The following is a 26,970-nucleotide window of genomic DNA, read 5'->3' as shown; positions in this document are numbered from 1 at the left end:
TATAGTAGACTAGAATCAGGAAACAAAGCAACAGCATTTATTGTCTGGAATAGCACTATTTCTGTTCTGCTATACAAATTTCAATCTCAGAATGTCTCACAAAAGCTAATTCCTTTCACTTTTCTGTTGTAAATGCATAACCAACACATGCAAATATGGAATTTTTGTTTTCCAGCATTTCGTAATGAACCAATGACAAGAGCAAGGAAACAATCCAGAGATTCTGAGCCCTTCTCTTTCTCTAGTTTAAATGAAACACAAGGCTCTGGGTTTATGCCCTCTAAGCTGTATATTAAGTTTTAGTAATAAGTTATATGAAATGAACTAGATACAACACTTCAAAAAAATCAATCATCTGCCTTTCCAAAATAAATTGAAAAGTTTTGATCTGTCACTGCTGGCTTTTTACTTTACCATCCTGACAAAATGGGAAGAAAGCATTCCTACGTACTCAAACGTAACCAAGAGTTTAAATAAGTTTGATATACAAAGCTACCCAAATGAAAGGATTTCTTTAGGAAATTTGCTCCAGGCATTTTTATTGATTTGAAAATTTACATTCTTGTACCTATCAAAGCAAAGGTTAAATAAGGCCACCTTGAGCTACATTAAAACTTTGCTAACTTGACCATATTTATAAAGTAATAGTCCACTGAAAACAGAAAATATCTAGCATACAATCCTTGTCTTGGAAGAGGTTGAGAGAACAAGTGCTGTCAGGGGCTCTTATTCATAAAGATCCTAGCCAGAATCAAGAATATCAGCAGAACATTTTCTATTTTCATTTAATTCTCTTGGCATTTTCATTGGCAGCATGTGTATATTTCAATATTACATCGCCAAAGGGTAGGAATTCTCAGCTCTATGCAGATTATTGTACTGCTCAGTGTCTAATGCAGTTAACCTCCCTTCACTGTATCTTCAAAGTGATGCACGAAGCATGGGAGCTGTCACCTTTTTGCAAAAGTACAACCCTCAGAGATGCAGTGAAGCAAAGATAAAAATCACCCAAAAGTACTCCTGACAAGATGTTAGTCAGAAGATGGTGCTGTTAGAACTTCGAAGGCAGCTGTGACTCTACGTGAAGCTGAAGCATACAAAACAGGCTCAAGAGAAAGGAAACAGCAAGTGAAAAATTACAGCTGGATTTCATAGCAAATTGATGCTCATCATCTCTTTGAATATACCTTACAGAAATGTACTCATTGAATTCAAGACCCTTTGACTTTTCACCTTTGTTTTCTTGTACGCCACAGAGGAGGCACACAGAAAAACAAATATACACTTTGAATTATCAATCACAAACTTCTGCAAAATGGTTTAGAACTTGTCAGCTCTCTTCAGAGGTCCACAAACCATCAGCAATTTTTTCATGTATTTCTACACCACACGTTGTAGGAAGCATATTTCCACTTATTTAGTGTCAAAACATGGGTTCTGACTGGCATGCTGCTGGCATTACAAACAACCTGGAAATATGCAGCAACAACAGCACTGGCTCTGGAACAGGGACAGCTCAAGTATCTACATAAAATTGCTGGACTGTGTCACATAAAAATAGTCTCAGAAACACTTCCTTTTCTCTTTCTAAGGGAAAAATTGGAAATTGCCCAACTTTTCATTAACATAATATCACATTTTCTGCAGTGTGAAAAGACTGAATCATGACTGTGAAAGAGAAAAACTTGATATTGGTGGGAAAATGAGCAAACAAGAATGTAATTACCAAAACAGCTGTTTGCATATAAATGATTGTGGTAGTTACGTAGGAAATGGGTGATTATAAATACATGAAATTAGAGCAGTCCATGGGAAAGTTAATAGTTATTGATACAGTGAATGAGAGGGATTTTTTTGTTTTAGCAATGGTGGAAACTAGATTATAGAGAAAAAGACAGAAGCATTAAGAGGAAAACACCACAGGTGTGATTTATCTAATAGAGTTCTACTTCTTTGTAGAAAATAGTATCATTTTCAATCTCTAGAATGCAAAGAATGTACATTTCTGTAATGAAAATCTACCTCGGGACAGGTGTTTCATGATCCAGGTATACCAGTGGGCAGGTTACCATTCTTAGCTGCACTTCTGGAAGTACTGATTCTCCTGGAAACTACTGTATCTGGTATCTTTCTAGTGAAACAGTCTTTTTAAAAAAAAGAAGGAAAAGTCCCATCAGTGAACTAAAACAGCTTGACTAGACAGTTCTTAAAAAGCTCAAGCAGATCACTCTTCTTCAAGTTAGATAGGTTTCATCTGCTGCAGCTCTTGGAGCCAGGGCACAGCAGAGGCCAAGGCAGAAGCCTTCTGCACTGCCATTGATGCACATGGAGGAGGGCACCAGTGCTGATTTCAGTTACAGCCCCCTTTTAGTAGAGCTACAAGAAAGGCTTTCAGAGAATGTAATTATCTGCTAATGGCTGCAAATGTATGTGAGCCTGCTTTGTAGCTTCCTTCTGCTTTGTAGCTAAGGTCTGTAAGGAGAGTGATAGCATAGCTGTGTATTATATTTAGTTACCTAATTTAAAAAACTGAAAATACATGCACATCATCTGGTTCTTGCCTTGATGATTATTACTTGACTCATTTCCTACAGGTTGTTAAACGGCAGAGGTCAGTTGAGGGGAAAGATTCAGAGGAGTGAGAGGAAAATATCCTAGGAAAGGTTTAGCAATGCTACTTAGTTATTTTAGAGTAAATCTGGAGGAGCACTATTTCTTCTACTGCAGTTTGTATTTACATCATGGGAAAAGCCAAGAGAATGGTAAAAGACTTAGAGACAGTTGGTGGAAATGGGGTGTAACATGATTGAGGAGAGGGGTCAAATTCTTTCCTGCCAAAAATGAGCAAACCTCTGTGAAAATGTCAGCAAAACTTCACTCAGAAACATTAGTAGAGCTTTTAGCCAGGCTGGGAATTTCACAGTGAATATTTTTCCATCATTGTCACAGAGGCATTTCTTTAAGCACTTTTCAGATGAAATGCACTCACTTTCAGTGTTCTCCACTACGCAAGGTTCTGTGAGACACCTTTCCCACCTCCTGCCATGGACATGAAGATGCAGAGCTCCTGGATGCCTCTGTGTTTGGACTAAGTCAGAGAAACTGTAGCTTCGAGGCTCCTCTCTTTGGAGCTGGGAACCTGCAGTCCACAGCAGCACTGTCTCCTCATCAAGGGTCCACAGACATCCTACAGCCCAGCCCTCTGAAGCTGCTGGGCTCCTACCAGCTATAGGCCAGCCCTGAGCCCTCTCCCCCAGCAAACCAGGTCTAGGCTCTTCCAATCTCTAATCTTCTTATGATCTTTTATTTAAACCTTTAATGAAAGTTTTGGAATTTCAGTTCAGTTCTAAACTGTGATATAATTTCCCCCCAAGAATTTTAAGTCATGACCTTCAGCCTATTTTTTTGTTGTTGTATAATCAATGGATATCAAGACGTTACAATCACAAAATAAACAAGAAAGTTAGGCGAAGTGGACTATAATAACAAGAGAGAATAAAAGGAAGGCTTACCCTTATGCTAGGCTCACCACAAAACACCAGAAGGAGGGATCTCCAGACAAGATCCTTCCCCACTGGTAGCCAGCTCTTAAATAGGTCTTTTTGCCTATTGCCTTCACCTGTGCTCCTCTGGCTGACTCATGTCTCACCTCAGGTGATCAATCAGAGGTTCAGGCCGTGACTCAGTAGTTCCCATACAGTTGTGGATAGATGAAAGAGCAAAAGCATAGTGGCTTAAGAGAAGAAAATTGAGAATTAAGAAGTTAAATTTGTATTCTGGCTCAAATACAGTGAGATAACAGTGAGAAGATAAACAGTGAGAAGAAGACATATGTTTATGAGGATTTCAAGGCCACTATAATGTCGGTGATTTGACATTAGTGTATCTGAGAATAAAAATCTTGTCCATTGGTATAAGTCCAATGGTAAGAAATGTAGATCCTACTAATTAGCAACTCTTTAATTTTGTCTGCATTAATAGATTGCAAAACATGAAATTTAATGAAGATCAGTAGTTGGCTTCCTTAATCCAGTTTTTTTTAGTATCTGTACCCATTCTGTTTTTGAAGAGGAAACCAATTATGATGGTTCTTTTTTTCCCCTGCTAAACACGCAAATTCTCTTCAAAAGATGATTTAGTGAAACTCTGTTCACTTACCTACACATCATACCCATAAGCATTTAAAGCATGATATCAAACCAAGAAAAATCCCAAACGTGTGAAGAAAGGGAAAGGAAATGTCAGCCAAGTGCTTTCTCAAAGTTTCACATCCCAATTAAACAAGTAACCAACTTGGCAGGTCTTGTGTTTGTTCCATCCCTGCAGCACAGTCTAGGGAAGAGCATTCCCTGTGGGAGCTGTTAGTCTTGAATAACAAAGCAGATAACACAGGGAGAAGGCTGAAAAGAGTTGTTTCAGGGGTTAAGGAAGAAACACTCATTTTGAAAAGGAATCCCCGTGGTGGGTATATAATTGGCCCAAATAAAAGAGAACATGCTTTCTTGTGGCAAGTTAATAAAAGACAGCTTAGCGACCAAGAAAATAAGCAAGCATGAAAAGTGTTGTTTTTCAATTAGATCAATTTAGGGTGTTTGATGTATGTGCCATGTTTCTCCCCCAAGTCTTGTCCAACTTTTGGTCTCTGCAGCTGTGTAGCTCCACAGGTTTGAGCCTGGATTTCTCCTTTGTGGAAGGACTTCTGAGGGGCAGACAAAAAGCCCCCTCCAAGGTTTCTCTCACAGTTTAATTGAAGATCTTTCTCATTTTTACAAATGTTTCTGCTCACAAGTCAGTTGGAGACCCAGAAGAGACCGGGACAAGTTATATGGAGAAGATCCTGTTCCCACATCTTTGCTTCAATTTCTCTCTTTCAGAGAACTATTCCCTTGAAATATGTTTTTCTCATATCTCCAGCCAACATCTGCCCCGAGGTCCCCTGCTATGGAATTCTTAACACAGTCTTAACTCATTGCTGAACATCCCAGTGAGCAGGAGAAGCATGCAGAGAGGAAGAGGGAGGGATGCCTTCAGCCCTACTGGTGCAGATCTACAACTCTGCTGAAAAGGTTCTCCAAGATCTGCTTCGAGGAGATCTTGGTAATGTCTACAGAAGTAGCTTGAAAATATAACCACTCTTGCACCTGCACATGCTTTGATTTTATCTGGGCACATGCCCAGATTCTCACAAAAAAAATCATAAAACTAGTAAAGTACTTGATAACTGTAAATTTATAAATAAATTACGCATCCTCATGAAGCCTACAATCAGTGAAGGATCTGATCTTCAGGGACAGGACTGTGAAGTGTATCTGTCACTCCACAAGCAATGCTTGGAGCACTGGGACACTGAGATCTGATTGTCTCCACTATATTGCTTCTCCTCTGCTCTTATCTCAGGCAAATGTCTGCACCTTTCTGTGCCTGCAAGGTAGGGATAATAGTAACACGTCTTTTATAAGGCATTAACATCTGCTAAAGCAATGGAAATATCTATTCGTATTAATAACAATAATTGATGGTGCCCATCTGGCAGCAAAAAAGTGCAGGAACAGAGCGCAAACCATTTAGCTGAAAATATAGCAGTCGGGAGAAGAGCCTGTGTCATGTGTTGTAAATATGGAAAACAGAATACAAAAGGTCCATTTAATTCATATGAGATTCCCAATTCCTCATGTACCATGTTTGGTGCTGATTTATTTGAATTAAGATGGCAAGAAAACGTACTCTCACTGCTTTTTGTTGGATTTTTACTTTAGTTTTCTTTTGTTTTTAATCAAGCTCTTGCTCAAGCCATGTGAGCAAGTATCCAATAACACACTGTAAATCACAGTTTGTAACTTCTCAGAGTGCAGATGAGATAGCAACAGATAATGCTGAATAATTCACATGTGGCCCGTTCGTCATTCAAGCACCAGATGTCAGATTCTCTAAATGCGCAGATGAATGTGTGAGCAGAACAGCTGGTAGAGACTGCAAAGAGCATGATTTTAAAGTCTTTGTTGTTAGTAGCCCTTGGTTAATACTGAAACAGTTCAGAATTTTATAAGTAGAAACCTAAGACTTTTTCTACCACCTTTAGTGTCATCTTTAAGTCAAAGTCAATTTACAGAGAAGTTGGTAGAAGCTTCAGCAGACAAAGTGAGAGAAAAAAATGGAACAGAAAAATATGCAGTCAACAATCTAGACAAATGCTTTTCCGGTAAATGGTTGAGAAAAGGGAAGTGCCTGACCTCCCACGATGATAAAAACCAGCAATTTCACAATGCAGTGGTATTTGAAAAGTGTCAAAGATTATTTTCCTGCAGTTGCTCAGACAAGGCCTATATAGCACAGCCACTGTTCTTAACCTTCTTTGTGAAGAGACAGGTGAACTGTAACCCAAAAGTGCAATTTCTCTTTATTGTCCCTAAAAAAAGACATGGTTGCAGTGTCTAGACTACAGATGTAACTCACAGCATCAGGTATATACTATTTAATACAGTGAAGCCCCACATTGTCTGATGTTTGACTTCTGTCATAATACCAAGACAAAATACTGATTTCTAGTCCTATAGGTAGACGTAGCATGCAAAATAAACTGCTGCATGGGACTGGTTTCTTATTCCTGGAGACATCTGAACTGCTCACATGGCTCCTTTATATTACCTGCCTAATCACTCAACACAAACACAAATTTATCTAAAAATGTAAACAGGCCCTGCAGAAAGTAGAGTCATAGGTTTGGAAGGAACATGTCAGTCAGGAACACGCCAGCAGTGTGACCTGGTAGCCAAAAGGGCCAATGATTGACCAGCAGTTGATCAATGACTGACTGTGACTGGAGAGAAGCCCTACAGACCGGGACCTGGTGGTCCTGGTGGCCAGCAGGTGACCAGCGGTTGACCGTGAGTCAGCAGTGTGCTGTGGTGGCCAAGACAGCCAGTGGTGAGCAGGGATTCAGTCATTCAGAGATATGCGACAGAATAACAACAGAACAGAGCAAGAACATCCTTTTTGCTCACAGACATCCATGCCAATGCTTGTTGGAGGTATCTTTAGCTGAGTTTCACAGTGATTGGATGTGCTGCTATGTTGTTACCAGATGGCTTTATATGAATTTAATTTCCACCTTCATCTTGCATTAGAAGGGCAAATGCAATCTGAAAAAGCATGTTTTTGACTACCAGCAAGTCTTTCCCACCTGTTCCCTGATTAATTACAGGTTTTTACCTGGCCAAAATCAGAAATACTTGACACTATGAATACTTTGTTGAAATGGACATCCAGACAGAGATGCCCATCAAATTCTAAACTGAAGGCAGACTGTTACGTGGTTCACAGCGTAGCACACCAGAGAATTTACAAATGCTCTGCATTTCAGTCACGCAGAGCTCACCTTGTCTTCATCAGGTCTCACAGGACTATGCACTTTGAAAGGAAAATTAAATAATTGCTGCTGGAATGATCTTTCAGCTTTGACTTCTACGAGTCGAATTCTTCTATGCCATAGAAATTGTCACTGGTATCATCCTATAAACATTTGCTTTTGGCCAACGATATACAGCTATAGTACTAACACTACGAGTAAGTTGAAAATTCAGACGTTCAGGCCCATAACGAAACACCGATTTTGTACAGTTTACTCTATTTTTTATGTTTTTTAACTCTTTAGACTCTTCCCAGTTGTTCAGGATCCAGAAAATTTAAGTAACTTTAAAAAGGATGAAAGTCTCAAGTGTCCTAAATGAAAATGGAAATAGGTCCAGATTATATATATGATAATATGATTATATTACCATACTATATATACATAATATATATTATATTATATTATATATGATTATATATATGATAATTTAAAACACTGACATACACATTCTGTGTATACTTATATGTGTATATGTTATGTATAAATATATATAAAATCAGAGATATTTGATAGGACCTAGCAAAAGAACAGAAAGCCCTGTACAGTAGTTTTGGAGAAGGGATAACCTGAACCAGCTTATATGAAAGTATGCATATATAGCCTTATTCAGAGCATGCAGAGAGTGTGGTGCCAATATCCTTCCTTTCAAACAGAGGAATGATTAGTTAGGTATTTAAGGAGATTTTAAAAAATATTTCTGCATTTCTAGTATATTTTGAATGGAGTGCAAGCAGTTTCGAGGTATGAATTCAAGGTGTGATATTTATTAATAGAGTACATGGTTCAACCAGCTGCAGCTTAAAAAAATACAGGACATATCAGAAGACATAACAAAAGTCATTTTGCAAAATGTCTGTAATAAAAATGAACTGTAAAAAAATCTATGAATAACTAAGCAATCTCTTGCTTTTAGCTTTAAAATAATGTATGAAGTAGGTGTCACTTTGCCATGTGTCTGAGAAGCAAAATCACAGCAGAACAAAGTAGTATTACAGGTTTATTATGTCTCAAAATATAGAAATATATTCCAACAGCATATTTTATAGAATAATATAACAATAATCTTCCGTTTCTTATTCTCAAAATGGTACACCATTATTTAAAAATATATTACTTAATGTACCCAAAATGTAGGTTTCATCAAATTCTATTTAGAAAAAAACAACTTCTAAAAGCATATCCTCCTGCCCAATTTATACAGCAACCTGAAAATTTTTTGAAAATAACTCGGGAATTTAACTTTATTTTTATTTAGCTGTTCCAAATTGGTAATTCAGTTGGAGACATAATAATTTGATATAAATCATTGTGCATGAACCACAACTAAACATAGATATTGGTAATGTATGTATAAAGTAGAACTGGAAGCGTAAAATGGAATTGTTCCTATTAAAGAGATAGAGCTCTGAAGACAGAAATCAGAACTATTCATTTTTCAAAAACCTGTGTGTATGCATAACAAGATGTATGTAATACTCCAGTAGCAAGATAAAATAAATTAGTTTTTGCAAAAAAGACAGCTGCACATTCGCATGCATACACAGTCACACACACATGCTGATTTATCAGTCTGTCATAATCTGAGTTTTCTGAAATGTGCCTTAAATAACCACTGAAGTCATCATCTACATGAATAGATTGTCTAAGGAGAGACTTGTATGTACTATTCACTTGTTAACAGCACTCTGAGAACTGTTAAAAAGCATTTTTAATCAAGGTAGTTCAAGATAAAAGCATACTGCGGTTAGCCATTTAATAAAGAGAAAAGAGTTTCAATAGTCTCATTTTCATAATTCTAGAACAAAGAGGCGTCCAAAGTTTTTAAATGTGTTCAATTCAAAATAAGCACATGGGTGCTGGTTGTGAGAATGGTAATGTTACCATTATAAATTGTGCAATTCATGACCACAGGATTTTATTTGAGGCCAAAAATGTAGGGAAATGAAAAAATATATGTATGCATTTAAGAAATCTCAAAGTTATAAAAATTGATGCTAAGAAGAGGAAAGATATCCAATCTTAGTCTCATTATTTAAATCAAACCTACTAGGAAAGAAGATGGGACTGACCATAGGCTGCAAATTACTTATGAATGGTATTTTTCATCTTTCCACGTGAACAGCCATCATCCCAGACAAGTATATGGTAACTTCACCTGTGTGGCAGTACAGCTTGTGTGGGTTTTTGTTTGATTTCACCTTGTGCTATTATTATAAAAATATTTGCCTCGGTAGCATGCTGTGATGGATAATGGACTAATGTGAATTGAGGTAAGAACGTTGTAGGTCGATGTTTAGTGTTAACTTGGAAGGTCAGATCTAGAGGCTAGAGTCTGTCTGCAGAATTCCCAAAGTTCTGATCCTTTTGCAAACCCTGCAGCCCACAGGCCCAGAAGTAGCACGCTCCTTCAGTTACACTCATCTCGTTAAAGAAAATAGTTACATGTGCAATCTCTTTACTTCTATTTTCTATCTACTATTTATTTACTTTAACACTGTTCAACATTTCACTTTTTCTAATGGAGCAGAACTTCTAAAAGAAAAAAATATGTTTGGCCAAGCAGTCATGTTTATTTTTTATTCTGTGCCTTTTTCTAAATAAATATCCCTCCACAGTTTTCATTGGCACAATATGACCAAACGTATTTCAGTTCTTTAAACAATATGAAGCAGCTACAGAAGTTCCGGAGTTACTAACTTTAAAAAAAAATCTATACAAAGGTTTTACTTTAATGTATAGAAATGGAATTACTTATGTTCCAGTATGTTCAATTAAAAAAAAATTAGTTTCTGAAGTTCTACTGCTTAGTAAGGTGACCCATAAAATAAATGATTTTGAAATTTTGCTCATACAAAAGAAACTATATACTTTTAAATAAATAAAAGCTGCTATATACATTATACTGTACATTTAAATGAGAGATGACATGAAATGGAATAAATTTAGAACTGCCTTCCCATCAGCAAGGCCTATATCTTGACTTTATTACAATTCTGAACAAACCCCTCTGCTTTAGATTATTACTTTTTTCATCCTAGTGGCAGCCACATGAACGCACCACCATATTCCTGTATTTCTTTAAAATAACGTTGGAACTGTCATCAAAGTAGAGCACGGAGATGGCATTCAGTTTTGTTGGTGCACAGCATGGCTTTGGTACATGATCAGGGAACATCAAATGAACCTGAAAGACACAGAAATACACAGCTCATGTATCAAAAAGGGAAACGTCAGATCAAGACATGTCTTTGCAATTCACTGCTGTGGTTGCAGATTTTCCTCAGTTAGCAACTTTAAAGCAGAGCTTACCTCCAGAATGTTGCTCTGATTTCAGTCCTGCGGGCAGTGTTATACAATAATAGCAGATGGAGAGTTAAGGGAGGAGAAGCAGCCAAGATACAAAGTTGGTTTTCAGATGAAATTTAGAAAAGAGCTGAAGTTAGGCTGCAGTTTGGGAAAACGCATATGTTGGTATCATCTCTGTTGAGGACGATGCTTAACATGAAGCACATGCTCATGTCCCTTGTCTCACCAAGACACCAGCATGTGCTAAAATGCTTTCTTGCATAGAGTATCAGCATGGAGGAAAGATGTGGCAGAAAGCAAATGGCTCATACTGAAAAACTGTTTTCAGTCTATGAAAGAGTAAGATGTGCATTTTCTGACAGCATGAGTGCATTTTAAGGTCTTATCTAGGTATCTGTGCATCCAGCTCTACTTCTACTGAAGTCAAAATGAATCTGTAAGTTGAGTGCCAGCTGGACAGGAAGTTTGGGGAAAGGACCAAGACAGAGAAAGCTTTCTGTATACTAGGCTGAAATATATCAATGAAAGGTTAAAGAGAAGAAAAACAGTTTTGAACAGCATCCCAGAACGAACAAGATCTAGTGGAAATATCTGAAAATGGGGGAAGTTCTCTGTGCTTGAAAGAAGGTTGGATGCAATATTCTGCACATGCTGAAGACTTGGAAACTGTGGAGGCCAGAAAGAAGGGAGTTGTAATAGAGAGGGCAAGAGATTATTAAGGCATGGATGAAGACTTCAGCAGTAATAGGTTTCATTTGTATGTTAAGTCTTTGTAAATCTGTTAGAGCCATCTGTCTTGCAGTGATATAAGCCCCGAGTCTTTGCCAGACAACAGAGAAAAGTCTATCAGGAAACGATTTTTACATAACTGTTACCATGAGAAGGTCTTTTGAAATGAGCAATAAGAAATCCTGAAGAAACAGTTTAGAAAGGGTTTAGACACACATTTAAAAACAGTTTAACAAATGAATAGCAAAGCAACTGAAGAAAAGAATGACTGTGCCATGTCTGGACAGATGTTTGCCCCACCACAAATTCTGGTTCCACCAGCTCCTGCCTCACCAGCTCCGACGCCCTGCAGCCCCTCACAACAGTGAGCACAGCATGGTGAAGAGGGAGCATCTGTACAAAGGATAGAATTTCAAAAGGCTGGAAGACAGTGTGAGTCTATCTGCAGATGCCCTGAACTGAATGGTCATGAGATCGTTCCTATGTCAATAAATTTCAGAGGTTGACTGGAGAAGAAAGATAATATAATTCATTAAATACAGCCTTTCGTGTATTTATATGTATCTGTATGTTCTGTCTACCTAAGTTCAACCTCAGAAAAAGAGAAAGGTACTTGCCCAACATTTCTCCTATGCTTGTTACAAAAGAAAAAAAAAAAAGAGTAAAGTTTGGAGGGGTACCAAGGAACGATCACTTACCCAGCCCAAAAGAGTGGGCTTTTTTAGAATGGTGTAATCAGTATGACTGAGAGATGATTACATTTGGATGAGGGTGGGGTATATGAATAATTGTTTCTCAAGCCATCCCCATGTGCACACCTTGTGTAAATCTGAATTGTGCATAATTTAAACCATAAAGCATTCAACTACTGTTATCTCATCTAATTTATGTGCAGTTAAAATTTAATTAGCCTCTTGATTTTTTGACTGCACAACTGGACGCATGTACAGTACATGCAGAGGGAGACAAATCCAGAAAGGCCATAAAAATGAGAGAAAATCTAAGTATCCAATTTTTAATAAGTGGACAATCTACAAAAATTTCTTAAACATAGGAAATTAATCATTTTTTGAAAGGGTAGACACACGAGAAAATAGCATGGAGCCATTTCTTTATTTAACGGCCCATAATTGTAGCAGGGAACTCTAAGTTGAGGATCTCAGTGTTATTGGTAATTTTTCTGGGCCATGTTTACATAATGATAAACTTTCGCTTTGCTGGCCTATTTATTTTCAGTTCAAGACTGCATGGATTCTGTTCCTCATCCTCTCCTAGGCACACTGCTATATTCCTGGCCAAGTAGCATTTGCTGTTCCCCTTCACCCGAACCTCCTACAAGTTTGTGTATTCCCAGCCTCTGACTTTTCTTTTTGTCCATCCTGCTGGCTTCAGTTCTGGGGTAGAGAAATAAGAGTTATACTGGTGTCTGGGCTTGGGGAAGGTATATAAATGAGAAGTTGTATGGAAAGGGATGGGTCTCAGCACATGGTGAGTTTCTAAAAATATCCCTTTCAAGTAACATAGCAATTCTCAGAAGCAAAGTTTTTTCTATCAGAAAGAATTGGGGAAAACCAAAATTTCTTTTCATTTTCTTTTCTTTTTTTTTTTTTTGGTTTTGCCTGGGAAGGTGATAGTTGAAAAGGCCTTTTCAGGCCTAGTTGATCTGTTACTTTTTTTCAATCAAAATCAAAGAGCACAAAACCATGTTTCTGTAATTTCAGGCAAGTAAGTGCTTTGACATTTCTAGAAACTCATAGGAATAACAACCATTTTATCTTCTCATTTCATACTCCCTCTCCTTTCTTGTTTATTGTATCTATTCCTCCATTTCTTAATCAGTCTTTTAATACTAACAGTTTTCAGTTCAGCTGCCGCATTTGAAAAATCATGACCATTCATCAGACCTGCGGCACTGCATTCTAAAAGTCCTTCTGGATTTCTGGAGCTGCTGTGTTTACTGAAGTGTAGCTGAACACTTGTGGGCTGGAGGAGGCCTTGTGAGCTGATCCAACTAAGATCATCCTTTTGGCAACTGTGGTTGATGCACAGGACTAACATAAGAACTGGCAGAGGCAAAAAGCTGTCTGCAGTTCTTTTACATGTACCAGGCAGAGCAACAAATCCAAGCACACTTACTTATAAGTTGCATTTGTTAGCCGGGCATGACTGAACACAATTTCTTAAATGCAAATGCATCTGCTTGCAAAGCTTCACATTCAATTACATTTTAAGTTTTTTTGCCAACGGTTGACGACAGAGGTCCACAGAGTGGCCAAGTGTCAACATTTCTGGAAGGAATAGCATGTAGATGTTAACATGGAGCTTCAGTAAGCTGCAAAAAAAATAAAAATAAAAAAATCAGGGGAACCAGAGACCCCTTTTAGTTCCTGTCCACACAGTGCTTCAATAATAAGACATAATCTTCTCATGTATTATTGTTCTTTAAATTGAAGGGAAACCTATCACACAGGCCATTGTGAACAATTCATCTGTTCTCCTGCGTAATCATCAAGTCACATCTTTGAAATGGGTAATTTCATAGAAATAATGAAAATCCAGTGGTAGTAAACAGAGAGGAAGAGACAGGCCCTGTCTCAAGACACAAGTGCGAAACAGGGAAGTGTAACATAGGCAGAGACATACCAGTGTCTGAACAATGGCGTGGTTTGTTGCATTCATGTGGGCGTTGAGGGGAAAGGAACACTCTCCATCACAGTAAAATGCAGCATAGCCCTCTGGTGCAATAATCCAGTCCTAAAATCACAACAAATAAATTCATTCAATTTTTTTTTTTTTTTTTTTCTTTCCACGCAGAGAATGTAAAACTATATCAAACTAACTAAGGCTTGTCCAAGGACAAAATGAACTTCAGAACGTGGCATGTTAATATATTTTTGTTTGCCAAAAAAATAAAGGTATTTGCTTTCTTCCTGCAAAACTCCAATGAAAATTAAATTAAACTGAACTGAATACCAACCGATGAGGCTGTAAAGGGAATTAAAGGTCCAAACATATTTATTAGCATAGATTTCTTCCCAGAAATAAATTATTTACTGCTTTTTTTTGAGCGTGTAATTACGTAGTTAACGTAATTAAAATGTGTTCTTTTTTTTCATCTTATTCAATACTATCAATTGTAATATTGCATGAGACTAAGGGTTACTAGAGATTACTCAGTTGAGTATCACTGAATCATTAATTTTGATAACATCTAGCAACACAGACTGTATAGGGAAAAGAACATTTGAAGGAAAATATATAAAAATGTTAACAAATCAATGTGTTTAGTTTACTGAATTCCTCCTTTGCTAGGCAAAGGTAAGGATTTTCCATGGAAAGAAGGGAGATAATCTATTTCATGGGGTTTTTTTTTGTTGTTTTGTTTGCTTGTTTGTTTGTTTTTTATTCTATTCTGAGTCTCACAGATTAAATTCTATACAGTGTAACTTTGGATCTCCAACTGCAACTTTGAGTTTTTCAAGTATTTATTGTGGAAAAAAAAAAGATTTTATTTTTTCTATGACCACCTTGACCGACTAATCTGTGCGCCTTGTGTATCATGGGGCATACCAGAATTTCATGTTTCAGCAAAAAAAAGGAAAGAATTGGTGATACCTGAAAAAGACACACAAAGCTGACTAACTCAGAAGCCTGAGCTCAAGTCAATATCACAAGCCTGCTCTGTCACCACAGACAGGATACTTATGCTCTGCAAACTTGTGAAAACACTATTTCTACTTCTTCAGGCTGCTGTCAGTATAAACATACTACAAAATTCAGAATTTGAGTTGAGCCAAAAAACATCTAGACTGTTCTCTGTTTTCTTTTCCTCATATTAACTCTATTTCTGTCTTTGTGGCCCTCTACTAGAAATATCTTTTTTTCTTATTATTTTACAAAAGACAGACTTTTTCCTAGGAATTATGTCAATTTGGCTGTGGTGTTTTAAAGACCACTGAACAGTGATGTAAGTTCATATTGTCTATGGGTCCAAACCCAGTGAAATCCCTTTGACTCACAGAAGACTGGAGCATGGAAAATTTGAGAGCAAATTTCAAAAGTTCCTTTACTAACAACTGTGGAGATTTAGGCTTCATTTACTGCAGACCTATACAGATCATGAGTAATGGTTCAGATTCATCTTTCAGCAAATGTGTTCAGATTGTAAAGCCACTAAAGTTTGCAAAAAGATGAAGAGAACAGCACCAAAAAAGGTAGAGAAATAGTGATAGGGTTTCATTTCAAAATGCGTTTAAAGAATTTGTCTCCCATCAGTGAAATACCAGTTACCGTGAGGAAAATGTACTGTAAATCCCAGGGGACTGTAAACTAGACTGTCCCAATTAGCACTGATAGGAAACAGAATTAATAACAATACCTGCCATCCCAAATCTCGGAAACTGACGTAAAGTTCATGTTTCTTACATGCTTGCTTTTGCTCACTTGTGTTATAATCTATAGGAAGAAAATAAAAAAAATAAATATCTTTTTTAAAGAAATATTGTTAGAAATGAAAAGTGATTGCTGTTTTTGAACTCCTGACTAACCCGTTCAAAGGAAAGTGACAACCATACTGTCAATTATACTCCTAAGGGTGATCATAAAGGCAAGGTAAAGTAGGATATTCAGAATCACTAATGTCAGCCTGATGCAATGCGTGCATACTGCAGGAATGAGACAATACTGGAAAGAGCAGGTTAATATGACTTATGCTTGCTTGCTAGCTAAGTAACAATTCTGATAATATCTGCACAGGTAGTTAAAGCAGTACACCAACAGCCTGATCCAGGGTATAATGAAGTCTTCTGCATGTTGGCACGGATTTAATCATGAGGTAACTAAAATAGCTCTGTCCAAAAGATAAGTCAACAGTGAAAAAAATGGCCCTCAATCAACAAAACTCGAAGAAGTCTAGTATTTAAATATTAGCATGTTTTGTACTCTTTTTTAAATCATATTTTCTGGAAACATCAATCAGTAAATGATCTGTAGTTTTAGATCTAATAATGTACATGAGTATAATCACAACTGCTTTTTAAAGGTCTGAATGTTTCCAGGCAGTGAGAGATGTGTCAGGATTGAAGGACATGCAGAACCTAACACGTATTCTTCTCCAGGACAACTTTAATCCTTGAGAAAATGTTGTATTTTCTTCTGGGTAACAGGAAAAGAAGGTGGTGTGGTCATGCCTTCACCCTGGATGCTAATGCTCTAAACTGAGTGTCAGTGAGATCTGTGAGGGAGCAGTATTTTCTGAATAGTTCTTAGCAATGAAAGACTTGAAGCTAGGATAGGACAGTCTTAGTTTAAAAGGGCTTGGAAAATTAAAGCAGAGAACTTTTTCACATAAAATGAAAAAAAAACCACAGTTAAGCACCATAAAGTCATAGGATTGGTAGGCTGTATAAAAGCTCCGTGATAACTTAATTTTCTGCTCTAAGATGGAATCAGTATATACTGAGTATTGCTGACAGTTATTTGCCTAATGTATAGTTAAATACCTCCAACAGTGTGAGTTCTACAGCATCTGATATAACCTGTTGTATTGCCTCACCATGCCTGCAGAAGATTTAAATGAGTTTTCTACAAATTTATCAGTTGCTTCTTGTCAGCTACCCTCATCTGTGCTATTGTCAATGCTCTGAATTCTTCTCAGTTTGTCTGTGTCTTTCTGAAGATGTGAAGGTCAATACTGGAGATGGTGCTACATGAAGTAAAATAATTATTTCCTGTGATTTCTGGATGGTTTTCTAGCAGTAGACCACAGAATGGGATTTTTAAAGCAAAATCACACTGCCAAATGATCCATTTCAGATTTCTTCTTTTGAAGTACTGCTGGCTATTCTGCTGAATTTATGTATATCAATGAACAAAGAACAAATTAGGGTTGGGAATATTGATGAGATCTGTAAAAACCATGAGATCACAGAGCTAAATGTTCAAAAGAGATGATGAAGATCAACAAGAGTGTTGTAAACCTGGGCTTCAGAATAACAGGATAGGTTTCAGACTCAGAGGTCTTCTCAGTGTGATCTTTTGGGAAACTGAACTGGAGTCCTAAGGATCTTGGTATGGCTGGCTGATCTGATCTGCCAGGAGAACCTCTGAGAAGCATCAGGTATGCAAGTCAAGCACAAAGTAGCACAAAGCTACTACCACTGAATAGTAAACTCTTGACTGAGCTCAAATTCACTTATTAAATAATTCTAATATCGATGTAGAATGAGAAATAACAGAGACATATTTCCTGAGCATACCGGGAAAAGTAGTAGGAAAGCTAAAGCTTAGCTGGAGTTGAAACTTTGAAGAATATGAAGAGTAACAAGAAAGGCTTCTATAGGTATATTCAGAACAAGAGAAAAATTAAGAAAAATATAGATCCATTGCTCAACCATGCAGAGAACCTTGGTGATAAGGACTCAGAGCAGTTATGCTCCTCAGTGTCTTATTTACCTTGTTTTTTACTAGCAAGATTTGCCTTCAGTAATCCCGAGTTCTTGAGCCTTGTGGCTGAAACGCTATCCACACAGTAAAATAGAGTTAGAAAGCATTTAAGCAAATCAAAAATATACAGGTCTATGTGAGCAGAAGGCGTGAGTTTAAGGGTGGAGAATGAGTTGATCAACATCATTGCAAAGTCACTCCCTGCCATTTTTGAGTGTTCATTATGACTGAGGAATATTTCTTATGATTCACAAATGGAAAATACCACACCCATCTTCAGGAAGAGTAATCAGCTTAACCTCAGTTTCTGTGAAATCTGTGGATCAAATCCTCCTGAAAGACTCATCCAGGCATTATGGAGAACAGGAAGGGCTCCGAGGGCTAGTCGCAACTGGGTATTTTTCCTCATAATAACCTCATAATAACTTTTGGAAAGTTTTTTTAAGAGGTCTCCCATAGTATTCTTACAGCCAAATTGATCAGAAGTGTTTTGGATAGGTAAAGAATATAATGGGTGGTAACTTGGCTGGATTGCTGGGCCAGAGTGTTGTGATCAGTGGTATGAAGTCCAGCTGGCAGCTGGTTGCTAGGGATGTCCCTCAAGAACCAGTACTGGTGCCAATACTTTTAACTGTCTTTGTTAGCAACCTGGACAAAGGGACAGAGTGTGCTCTCAGCAAGTTCACAGAAGTTACCAGATCTGGGGGAGTCATCAATCATCCAAATTACCAATAAAATGTTGGACTGAATCAGATCCAGAAGAGATTCAATGAGATATCATTAAAAATACCCATCCAAATTTTACTTCTATTAGTAACATGCTATTTGAATATGATTTTCTTTCTTTTCTTTCTCTGTTCCTTTTCCTTCCTTCCTTCCTTTTCCTTCCTTCCTTCCTTCCTTCCTTCCTTCCTTCCTTCCTTCCTTCCTTCCTTCCTTCCTTCCTTCCTTCCTTCCTTCCTTCCTTCCTTCCTTCCTTCCTTCCTTCCTTCCTTCCTTCCTTCCTTCCTTCCTTCCTTCCTTCCTTCCTTCCTTCCTTCCTTCCTTCCTTCCTTCCTTCCTTCCTTCCTTCCTTCCTTCCTTCCTTCCTTCCTTCCTTCCTTCCTTCCTTCCTTCCTTCCTTCCTCCCTCCCTCCCTCCCTCCCTCCTTCCCTCCCTCCCTTCCTTCCTTCCTCCCTCCCTCCCTTCCTTCCTTCCTCCCTTCCTCCCTTCCTCCCTTCCTCCCTTCCTCCCTTCCTCCCTTCCTCCCTTCCTCCCTTCTGTTGAATGCACCTGGGCCCCAGAATATCTAGTGAGATAGTATCAAAAGCTGTTCACAAGTCAAGACATAAACATTTGCAATATTAAATAATTTGTGGTAAATTGCGCTTTCTAAGCTATAATACCCAAATACTCTTTCCTTTTTAATGATAAATACTATCTTTTTTTCTGTGACATTTTTCTAGGTCTTAATGGACTGATAGGCATTAAAGGTTCAGCTCAGTTCTCCACAAGTAGTTAGTTACCTGCTGCCATGTCAGATATCCACAGTTGCCCCATGGTACATAGGGTCAAAATATATGCCCACATCCTGTAGAAGTTCTGTGTCTTTCTGGAATAGCCACTGGAAGCAAGGCAGGACACTCTAAGACATTAAGAGTTTTCAAAAAACTGTATGCTTTTAGTTTAATCAAGAACTCTTGATCAGTCCTTGCTCATGACAAAATATTATGTAGGTTTACTGTGGAACTTCATAGTATGAATCATCATTATTTATTTAAATATGGATATTTTCTAGTGCCTAATTCCACAGTAATTCAATTCAGGTAACATTCAAAAGGAGAAAATAAAGCCAGACTTCATTTCAAGGTAGAGTTTTTGAAGCACTTTGGGAAAAAAAATTCATTAGTTTTGACGTGTTTTATTTTTTTCCTTTTAACTGCAGCTCCATCAACCACAATATAACTGGGTAAGTAATAAACACTTTAATCCTTTGTGCATAGCAGGCAGGTGCAGTATGAATGTGCTACATGGAGCTCATGTTCCTTTGAAGATTTTAGTAGTAGGAGGATCCTGATGCCAAATCTGTGAACATCTGCCCAGCTACTAGAATAACTGATGCATGTAGATTTTATTTTCTCCATATTGCGTTTGTGTATATCCTCATGAATACTTCAAAAATGTGTTTTCTAGTGGAAGAACTGAGCTGCCTAGAATGGCTGTCCTTTTTGATGTACTGAGACTATAGTAAAGATATTTGCTTGAGTCCAGAAACATGTGAAAGAAAGGAGATAAAAAAGACAAAAGGCAAAGGGGAAGAAAGAAAGGGCCAAAAAGAAGAGAGGAAAAAAACACAAAACAAAAACAAACAAACAAACAAACAAAAAAAAAAAACAGAAGAAGATGGAGAGCAAAAAGAGAAAAGTGAAGAGAAAAGGAAGGGCCAAAGTAAATTTGGGATTAGCATGCAAAGAAAAATATAATTGAATTCTGTGACATGTAAATGGCAGCGTATCTATCTGGCTTTGGTTATATAACATTTAGCTTCCTTTTTCACTGTGGAAGTCTGACTAAAATGCAGTAGATACTAGGTTGTGGAATAAGTGTGCAAACAACGACCTCTATCACATGGTAACTTTTGCCCATCAGTGTGTCGTTTACTTTAACTATGTCTTGCATGAGGAGGTAAATCAGCAGGTAAATAACAAAAACACAACTGTTGTTGTAAACAGATATTCCCGGTGCCTTTACAAATGTCAGGGGCTTTACAAAACCTAGGATAATCAAAAGGGAACATATGCCTGCCTCTAAGGTAGGTATTTCAGAAATCCCTATGTTCCAAGTCCACCACTGTAAATAGAAAAGCAGTATGTATTTTTCCTACGTATAAGTTACACATAAATAAAACTGAGTACACTACTGAAGTGGTAACAAACACTGCAAGTAAAAACTTTTATTTCAGAATATATTTTAATATTCATTTTAAACTTAAAGTGATGTTTAGTTCCTGTAGATCACTAGGTAAACCTTGTGATTTACTTGTGAAAGATTATTGAAGTGATTTCTATGATTTCCTTACCAGTTTAATAGCAATTTGTGGTTGTTAAGGCTGTTATCCTTGTACAGCAGATCAGGGAAGGGCTTACACATTCCATGAGTGGGGTCTCTAATCTGCCATTTGTTTTTGAGGTTTTGAGATGGGCTAAAGTAGTGCATAATGTTCATAGTGAATGTTCACAAATAGTTGAGTTTCACTCCGAGGCTGAATTCTTTCCACAGCAAGATACCAATTTGCTTGCTTATAGGTGGAGCTTAAGAATTGCATCTGCATTGAGGTTTTGATATACTGGTACTAGATCTGCCACACTTCTACAAAGACACATTTTCACATCCTGTCCCTGAAAAGTGGAGTTATTTGGTCAAAAGAGAGAATATTTAGAAAGTGACTTTACCATCTAGATGAAAAGAGCATTTCAGGAAAGAATTGGAAAATAATTTATTCTGGACTCTAATGAAGAACTACTACTGTTCTCACGAAGCAGTTGGGGGACAGCCCTCTCTCTGCCTCATTTTCACGTGCAGCAAGGATCTCATCCAGCTGCCTGTTACACAGGACAAGTTTCAAGCTCGTATACCACCTTTTCCAAAATACATTGTCAAGAACCCATGATACACACAGGTGAACTGACTCACACAAGCTAGATCATGTTCACGGCTGACATAACAAAAGAGGTTTAAGGAAAGCTGTGGAGACAGACAGAAATAGAGCAGGAACAGTTTCCAGCAGTTCAGACAATGACCAGCTGTGACTCCACCACATTTGAGCAAGTGCCATAACTACTGTAAAGAGACTAGTAAATCAGAGACTAGTAGTTTTGTCTTACCCCCAACACTTGGCATCCTAGAAGACTCTTGATGACTACTGGATTTGTTGCGGTTCTGGTTTTTCCTTTTATTGTTGGCTGCTCGGACAGAACGGAAAAGCACTTCACTTGCCTTGAAGAACGCAACCATGAATGGCTGTTTTGACTGAGGCCCATGCCTTCCAATCAGGCCAGCAGATTTAACATTGATACTTCGACCTATAAAGCAATGGAAATTGTAAGTTGCATATATGAGGTGTGGTTCTGCCCCTCCTGAAGCCACAGTGGGAGTTCCACCTCTGACTGAAGCACGATAAGAATTCTGTCCACAATCCTGAAAAAATCCTTTTGCTGAAGAAAACTTAAAAGGCAAAAAAATTCAACAATTCAACTGCTTTCAAGTAGTTTGTCATTGCATAAGACTATAGTCTCCGTATACTACGTATCTTATTCAATACACTGATATTTTAATTCAGTCTCTTGTACACATCTATAGAAGTAAAAAAATAATGAGGCCCATTAAAGTCTATAGGCTACCAAAAGGATAATGTAATGCGGTCATCTAGTTTTTGCATCATTTGGGTGTCAGATGTGAAACCCTATATCCCCAAAGCAAGTATGCAGCAAAGAGAAGTGTGGGTAATAAATATACCTCTACTTTAAAAACAAATATCGTACAGTGTTACTCAAACTGATGTTCATTCAGTAGTAAAGGTAGGAAGGAGTTCAGTCACTCCAGAGAACAGGATTTGAAATATGGACAATATTGACTCTGGTTCTGTTCCCGAGAGATGTGCATATTTCTTTAAGATATTTGTTCAGCCAGGACTGTGTGGTAACCTCACTATATTATAGGATCTGAACCTCCGTAAAAGAAAAGAAAGCAAAACAACTCACTGAAATTGCATCAGTGACATTTTAGCAAATAAACCCTTGCTCTTAACAGAATTTATTTTGGCAGCATAAATGCTTTTGTGCGTATGTGTATTATGCAGAGCCCTTCAACCATCAGAAAATGAGACAGTGTCATGTGAAGCTGTGCAGCTGTGCTGGGTGGGGGACACGGAGGTCTTTTAAATGGGAGGTGCGGGCACTGGCACCGCCCGCACAGCATCACTATACTGGGAACTCTGCTAAGCTGCCTGGAAAGGTTGTCACATGGACAACAAAGGAGCATCTGCCCCACAAACCTATAACACTGTTAGCTCCTTCACCCTGAAAAAGAACTTACAAATAAGCATAGGAATCGGCCTTATAGAAATAAGCATATAGGTTTCCTTTTCAAACACAAACGTACAGTGGCTGTACGCCAGAGTCTATATTTCTTAGAAAAACTCTATCACTGGCGTAAATGAAAGAGGCAGTTTGATTTGTGGTTAAAGTAGTTTCCATTCTACTTCCACTGTAACAAATGTATTAATTCAGCTCAGACTTCCTCCTTCTGGCAGCCTTTTTGCAGTAAAAAGAGAAATTAGAAGTTCCAGCCAAATACCATACCTTGAACTGACCCACTTCAATACATAAACACTTTTACAACATGTTTATTCAGGTGTAGCACTTTAAATTGGTTTAAGATGTTTCCAGTGACAGAGAGCCCAGCAAAGGCAGGAGAAGAACTGAGAAAGTTAGCAGTTATGGAGTAGAGTAATTGGCAACATATTCAGAACAATTTTGATAATTACTTTTCTGACTGCAAGGGAAAAATATATTTGTTGAAGCTTCTGATTTCATTTTAAATGGCTTTTTAGCCTTGTATTTCTTTAATTCTTCTTTTCATGTATTTATTTACATAACTATTAAATAATTCAGCAACATTAATTTCTATATTTTCAAATCTTCTGTCGCAAGTCAGATATGAAAAACTGTACAGACTATTCTTTATTCATTGCAATTCATGGACAAACCAACCTCTTACCACAAAGTTCCAAGTTTCCTCTCATTTCTAGAGGGAATATTTATATTATTTTTCTTTATTTTTTGTTCCAATGACTTTCAGAATTTTAATTTTATCTCTAAGAGATTAATACCTCACTGGTGGACATTTTAAGAATACTATTAGATTTATATACTGAGGGCTGTAAAGATCTGTGTAGGTTTTCCGAATTTAAATCTAGGTTCTCTGAATTTACAATGGTGGATATTGTGTGCGAAGCAAAATATCCTTCAAACCAATGTGAACTCCCTTTAAAACAACTTTTAATATTATTAAGTTTCCTCTGGGTTTCCTTTAAACTTCAGCAATGAGATGGCTATTAAGATTCCACAAGTTAGGGCTTACTTAGTTATTCAGGGTATAGAGATATACCATAAAAAATTAAGCCTGTAACCCACAGCCTTTTTACACAGAGAAACAGTTTATGTGACTTTATTCCCTTATTTGCTTGATCTTTTAAGCAGCCAGCCAGAGTTTTTAGGATTCATTTTTTTTCACTTCATGAATAGTGTATATACTGAATCTGCTTCTAGTGAAGTCAAAAGGAAAACTTATACTGACTTCAGTGGGTTTGTCATTAAACTCTTCTCTCTCAGTTTATCATATACCTTAGCTTAATTCTAACTTTCAGAAGACAAAGCAATCAAAATATACATTACCCTTGAGACATTATATTTCTTCCGAGGAGGATCTCTGTTTAGTTTGGAAATGCAAACCACATATGTTGTCTCATTTTAGGTAGCTTCTGTGCAAAAGAAAGTTTGCATTTACAGAACATCTATCCTTTATTTAAAGAAAATTTTTAAAAAAAGGGAAAAAAGTGTGTAGGTGGGACACTGGGGAGATCTTGTTCAGGCTAAGAACAAAAAGCTTTGTCTATTTCTGAAGAGGGGATATTTTGAAGTATCCCAACTCTGAAAAGCATCGAGAGCTCTGCCATAGCAGGAACTCCATCTCCAAGCCATACCCTTGTAGAATGCACCTTTCTCTACAGCATGGGTTTCAGAATACTGTAAAAAAGTCTTACCCTAACATGAACTGGTCTTTGTAGCAAGAAGCATTGATGGGCTTCATTTTTTTAGTCTATCACTTCTAGTAACATTTGGAAAATCTTTCTCTTGGCTTCAAGGACAACTAGAAATTGAGGTGTCTCCAGCACAGTTGTTCCATACTGGAATACTTGGCCAGTATTTTCTAAAATCAACTGAGTGGTTTATGCAGACCCACATCTTCCCTGATGGCTTCACTCAGCTGGTAAAACCAAAAAGGCAAAGTATATCTCTGCTAATCAGGTGTTTCCAAAGAATCAAATATCTGCAAGCATTCCAAAATAATTTTCTTTTATACTTCTATCATATTTTTAATCTGAACATTACAATTATCTTTTTTTTTTTTTTTGCCCGTAGACACTTTGTAAGCAACCAGCAGTCAACTTTACTGAACCTAACCACTGCACTTGCACTACACCTAGCAAAAATAAATAACTGCAACAGATAGATTTCATGCAGGAGCAGTCCAGAGCCTTCATATTCCTCTCATTCTGGCATGTGCTTCTCAGTCTTGCTATGAGAATTTATTGTCTCTTCTCCATATTGACAGGTATATTGGAGAGTAAAAAATCATTTAAAGCACTGTGTCCCAAATCTGCTGAACTCCTTCGTCCTTATTCATATGATTTTGAGTCCTTGGCAAGATGTGTTTGTTTAACTTGGCATTTAAACTTTTGGCATTTTTTCTACTTGATAGTAAAGTGCCCTTAGCAGTTTACAGAAAAGGTTGTATGGAAGTTCCAGGCTGAGTAACTGAACTGAATGAATATTATTTGCCTTTTAACATTATGACTCCTTATTATAAAGGAATAGCTGCTTCAAAAAAATCAGCTTTAAAGGTAGTTCCTCAACAATCCTGACAATTTCATAAGTTTTTTTTACCCACAGGATCAGCACTCTGGAGTGATTTGCTGGGGGACTCCTGTGTGTAGTTTTCTGCTGTCACACGCAGTTGCAGCACACAACTCCTTTAGTAAACTGATTGAGTTCCATCTTAAAAATTCATTTTCCCCCCAGCTGCTCCAAACAGAATTGCAAGAACACTTCAAGTTTTCAGAAACAATCTGTCTCAGAATCCTGACCTGGAGAGATCACTACGTTCTTCATGACATTCAAAATCCTGACTTTTTCTGAGATCACCAGTGTGGATGCCAGTGACAGTGGTGAGATTTGTGACCTGGCTCTCTTTCCTCAGGCAGTATATATTTTATGTAAGGCACTTAGCAGACACTAATTTTGCAAGAGCTTTCAGCCATTATGCATCTTGGCCAGATTTACACTGGCAGCACAGGACAATGAGTAAGTCCAAGATCCATTATTTTGTCCTGAGTCATAGAACTGCAACAAACCACTCATTTTGTTATGAAAAACAAGCACTTATTTACTTTCAAAAGTGTTCGACAAGCCACAAAACACATTTTACAGATTAACCACTACTTCTAGGTCACAGTAGTTATTTTGGTAATAGTCTTACATATTTGTAGATAGAATTGAGAACTTCAGTGACGCTGGGAATTCATTTCTGATTTGCTAGAAAAAAATCCAAAACCAAACAAAAGCATTCCAACATCACATCTATGGTTCACTTCTTGTGGAGAGTAATCTCTGCAATAAGGATAGGGGAAGGCCTCTTGGAGAAAGACTCTGAGTACAGAGGATCCAATAACATCTGATATTTGAGCAAAAACTCCTGAGGCTCCGACTCGGAAAGATCATCAGGTAGTTTCCAAAATTAGACAGAAATTTGCTTGATTTCTCATGCCTAAACAGTGCTCTTGAGAGCAATGGGATTTCACAGAATCAAAAGAATAGAGGTAGGGATCAGCTGTAAAATAGCTTAAATGAAAATTTATTTTAAAAAGATAAAAGCTAACAACACAAGTATGATGGCCCATTTATAAGGAAGATATCCCCAATACTACAACTCATACCCTCTCTACTGTATTATCTCCGTAAGCTGTTAAGCAAATTTTTCCTTTTGTTGGAAACATTTATCTAGATGGATATAAAATACAGCTTTTGAAACAAGATTCATGTGTTTTATAGACTTCTCTGCTCCCTGAACTCTTCAAGGAATTCTGAAAAATAGGTGGTCTTGGATGGTCTGCTGTGCATTTCCTCGGCTTTTCAGCTTTAGTCAAAACTAAAGATCCTGCTTTTGGTACTAAAATCTTTAAAATGTTAGTTTTATTCTGTTTATTTGAAGGAATTTTCCATACCTTTTTGTGTTGATATTGGTAATTCATAAAGCTCTTGAAG

At 37.4% G+C, this 26,970-nt stretch overlaps 1 protein-coding gene across 2 annotated transcripts in view; it reads right to left on the bottom strand.

The window, feature by feature from the left end:
* Nucleotides 1–10,442: 10,442 nt before the first annotated feature.
* BMP5 (bone morphogenetic protein 5) overlaps nucleotides 10,443–26,970 on the bottom strand; it is a gene marked incomplete at both ends in the record, with an annotated part of 49,090 nt that continues 32,562 nt past the window's right edge. The window contains 4 exons of one of the 2 annotated variants that reach the window (XM_079532942.1): nucleotides 10,443–10,592; nucleotides 14,087–14,197; nucleotides 15,822–15,898; nucleotides 21,751–21,948. In XM_079532942.1, coding sequence (XP_079389068.1) covers nucleotides 10,443–10,592; nucleotides 14,087–14,197; nucleotides 15,822–15,898; nucleotides 21,751–21,948 — 536 coding nt within the window. The remainder of the gene's footprint in view (nucleotides 10,593–14,086; nucleotides 14,198–15,821; nucleotides 15,899–21,750; nucleotides 21,949–26,970) is intronic. The other variant, XM_079532943.1, reaches the window with a different exon arrangement.

This window comes from Tetrao urogallus (genome assembly GCF_951394365.1).
Source record: "Tetrao urogallus genome assembly, chromosome: 2".
NCBI classification, from domain to species: domain Eukaryota; kingdom Metazoa; phylum Chordata; class Aves; order Galliformes; family Phasianidae; genus Tetrao; species Tetrao urogallus.
This window is presented reverse-complemented; position numbering and strand designations above follow the sequence as displayed.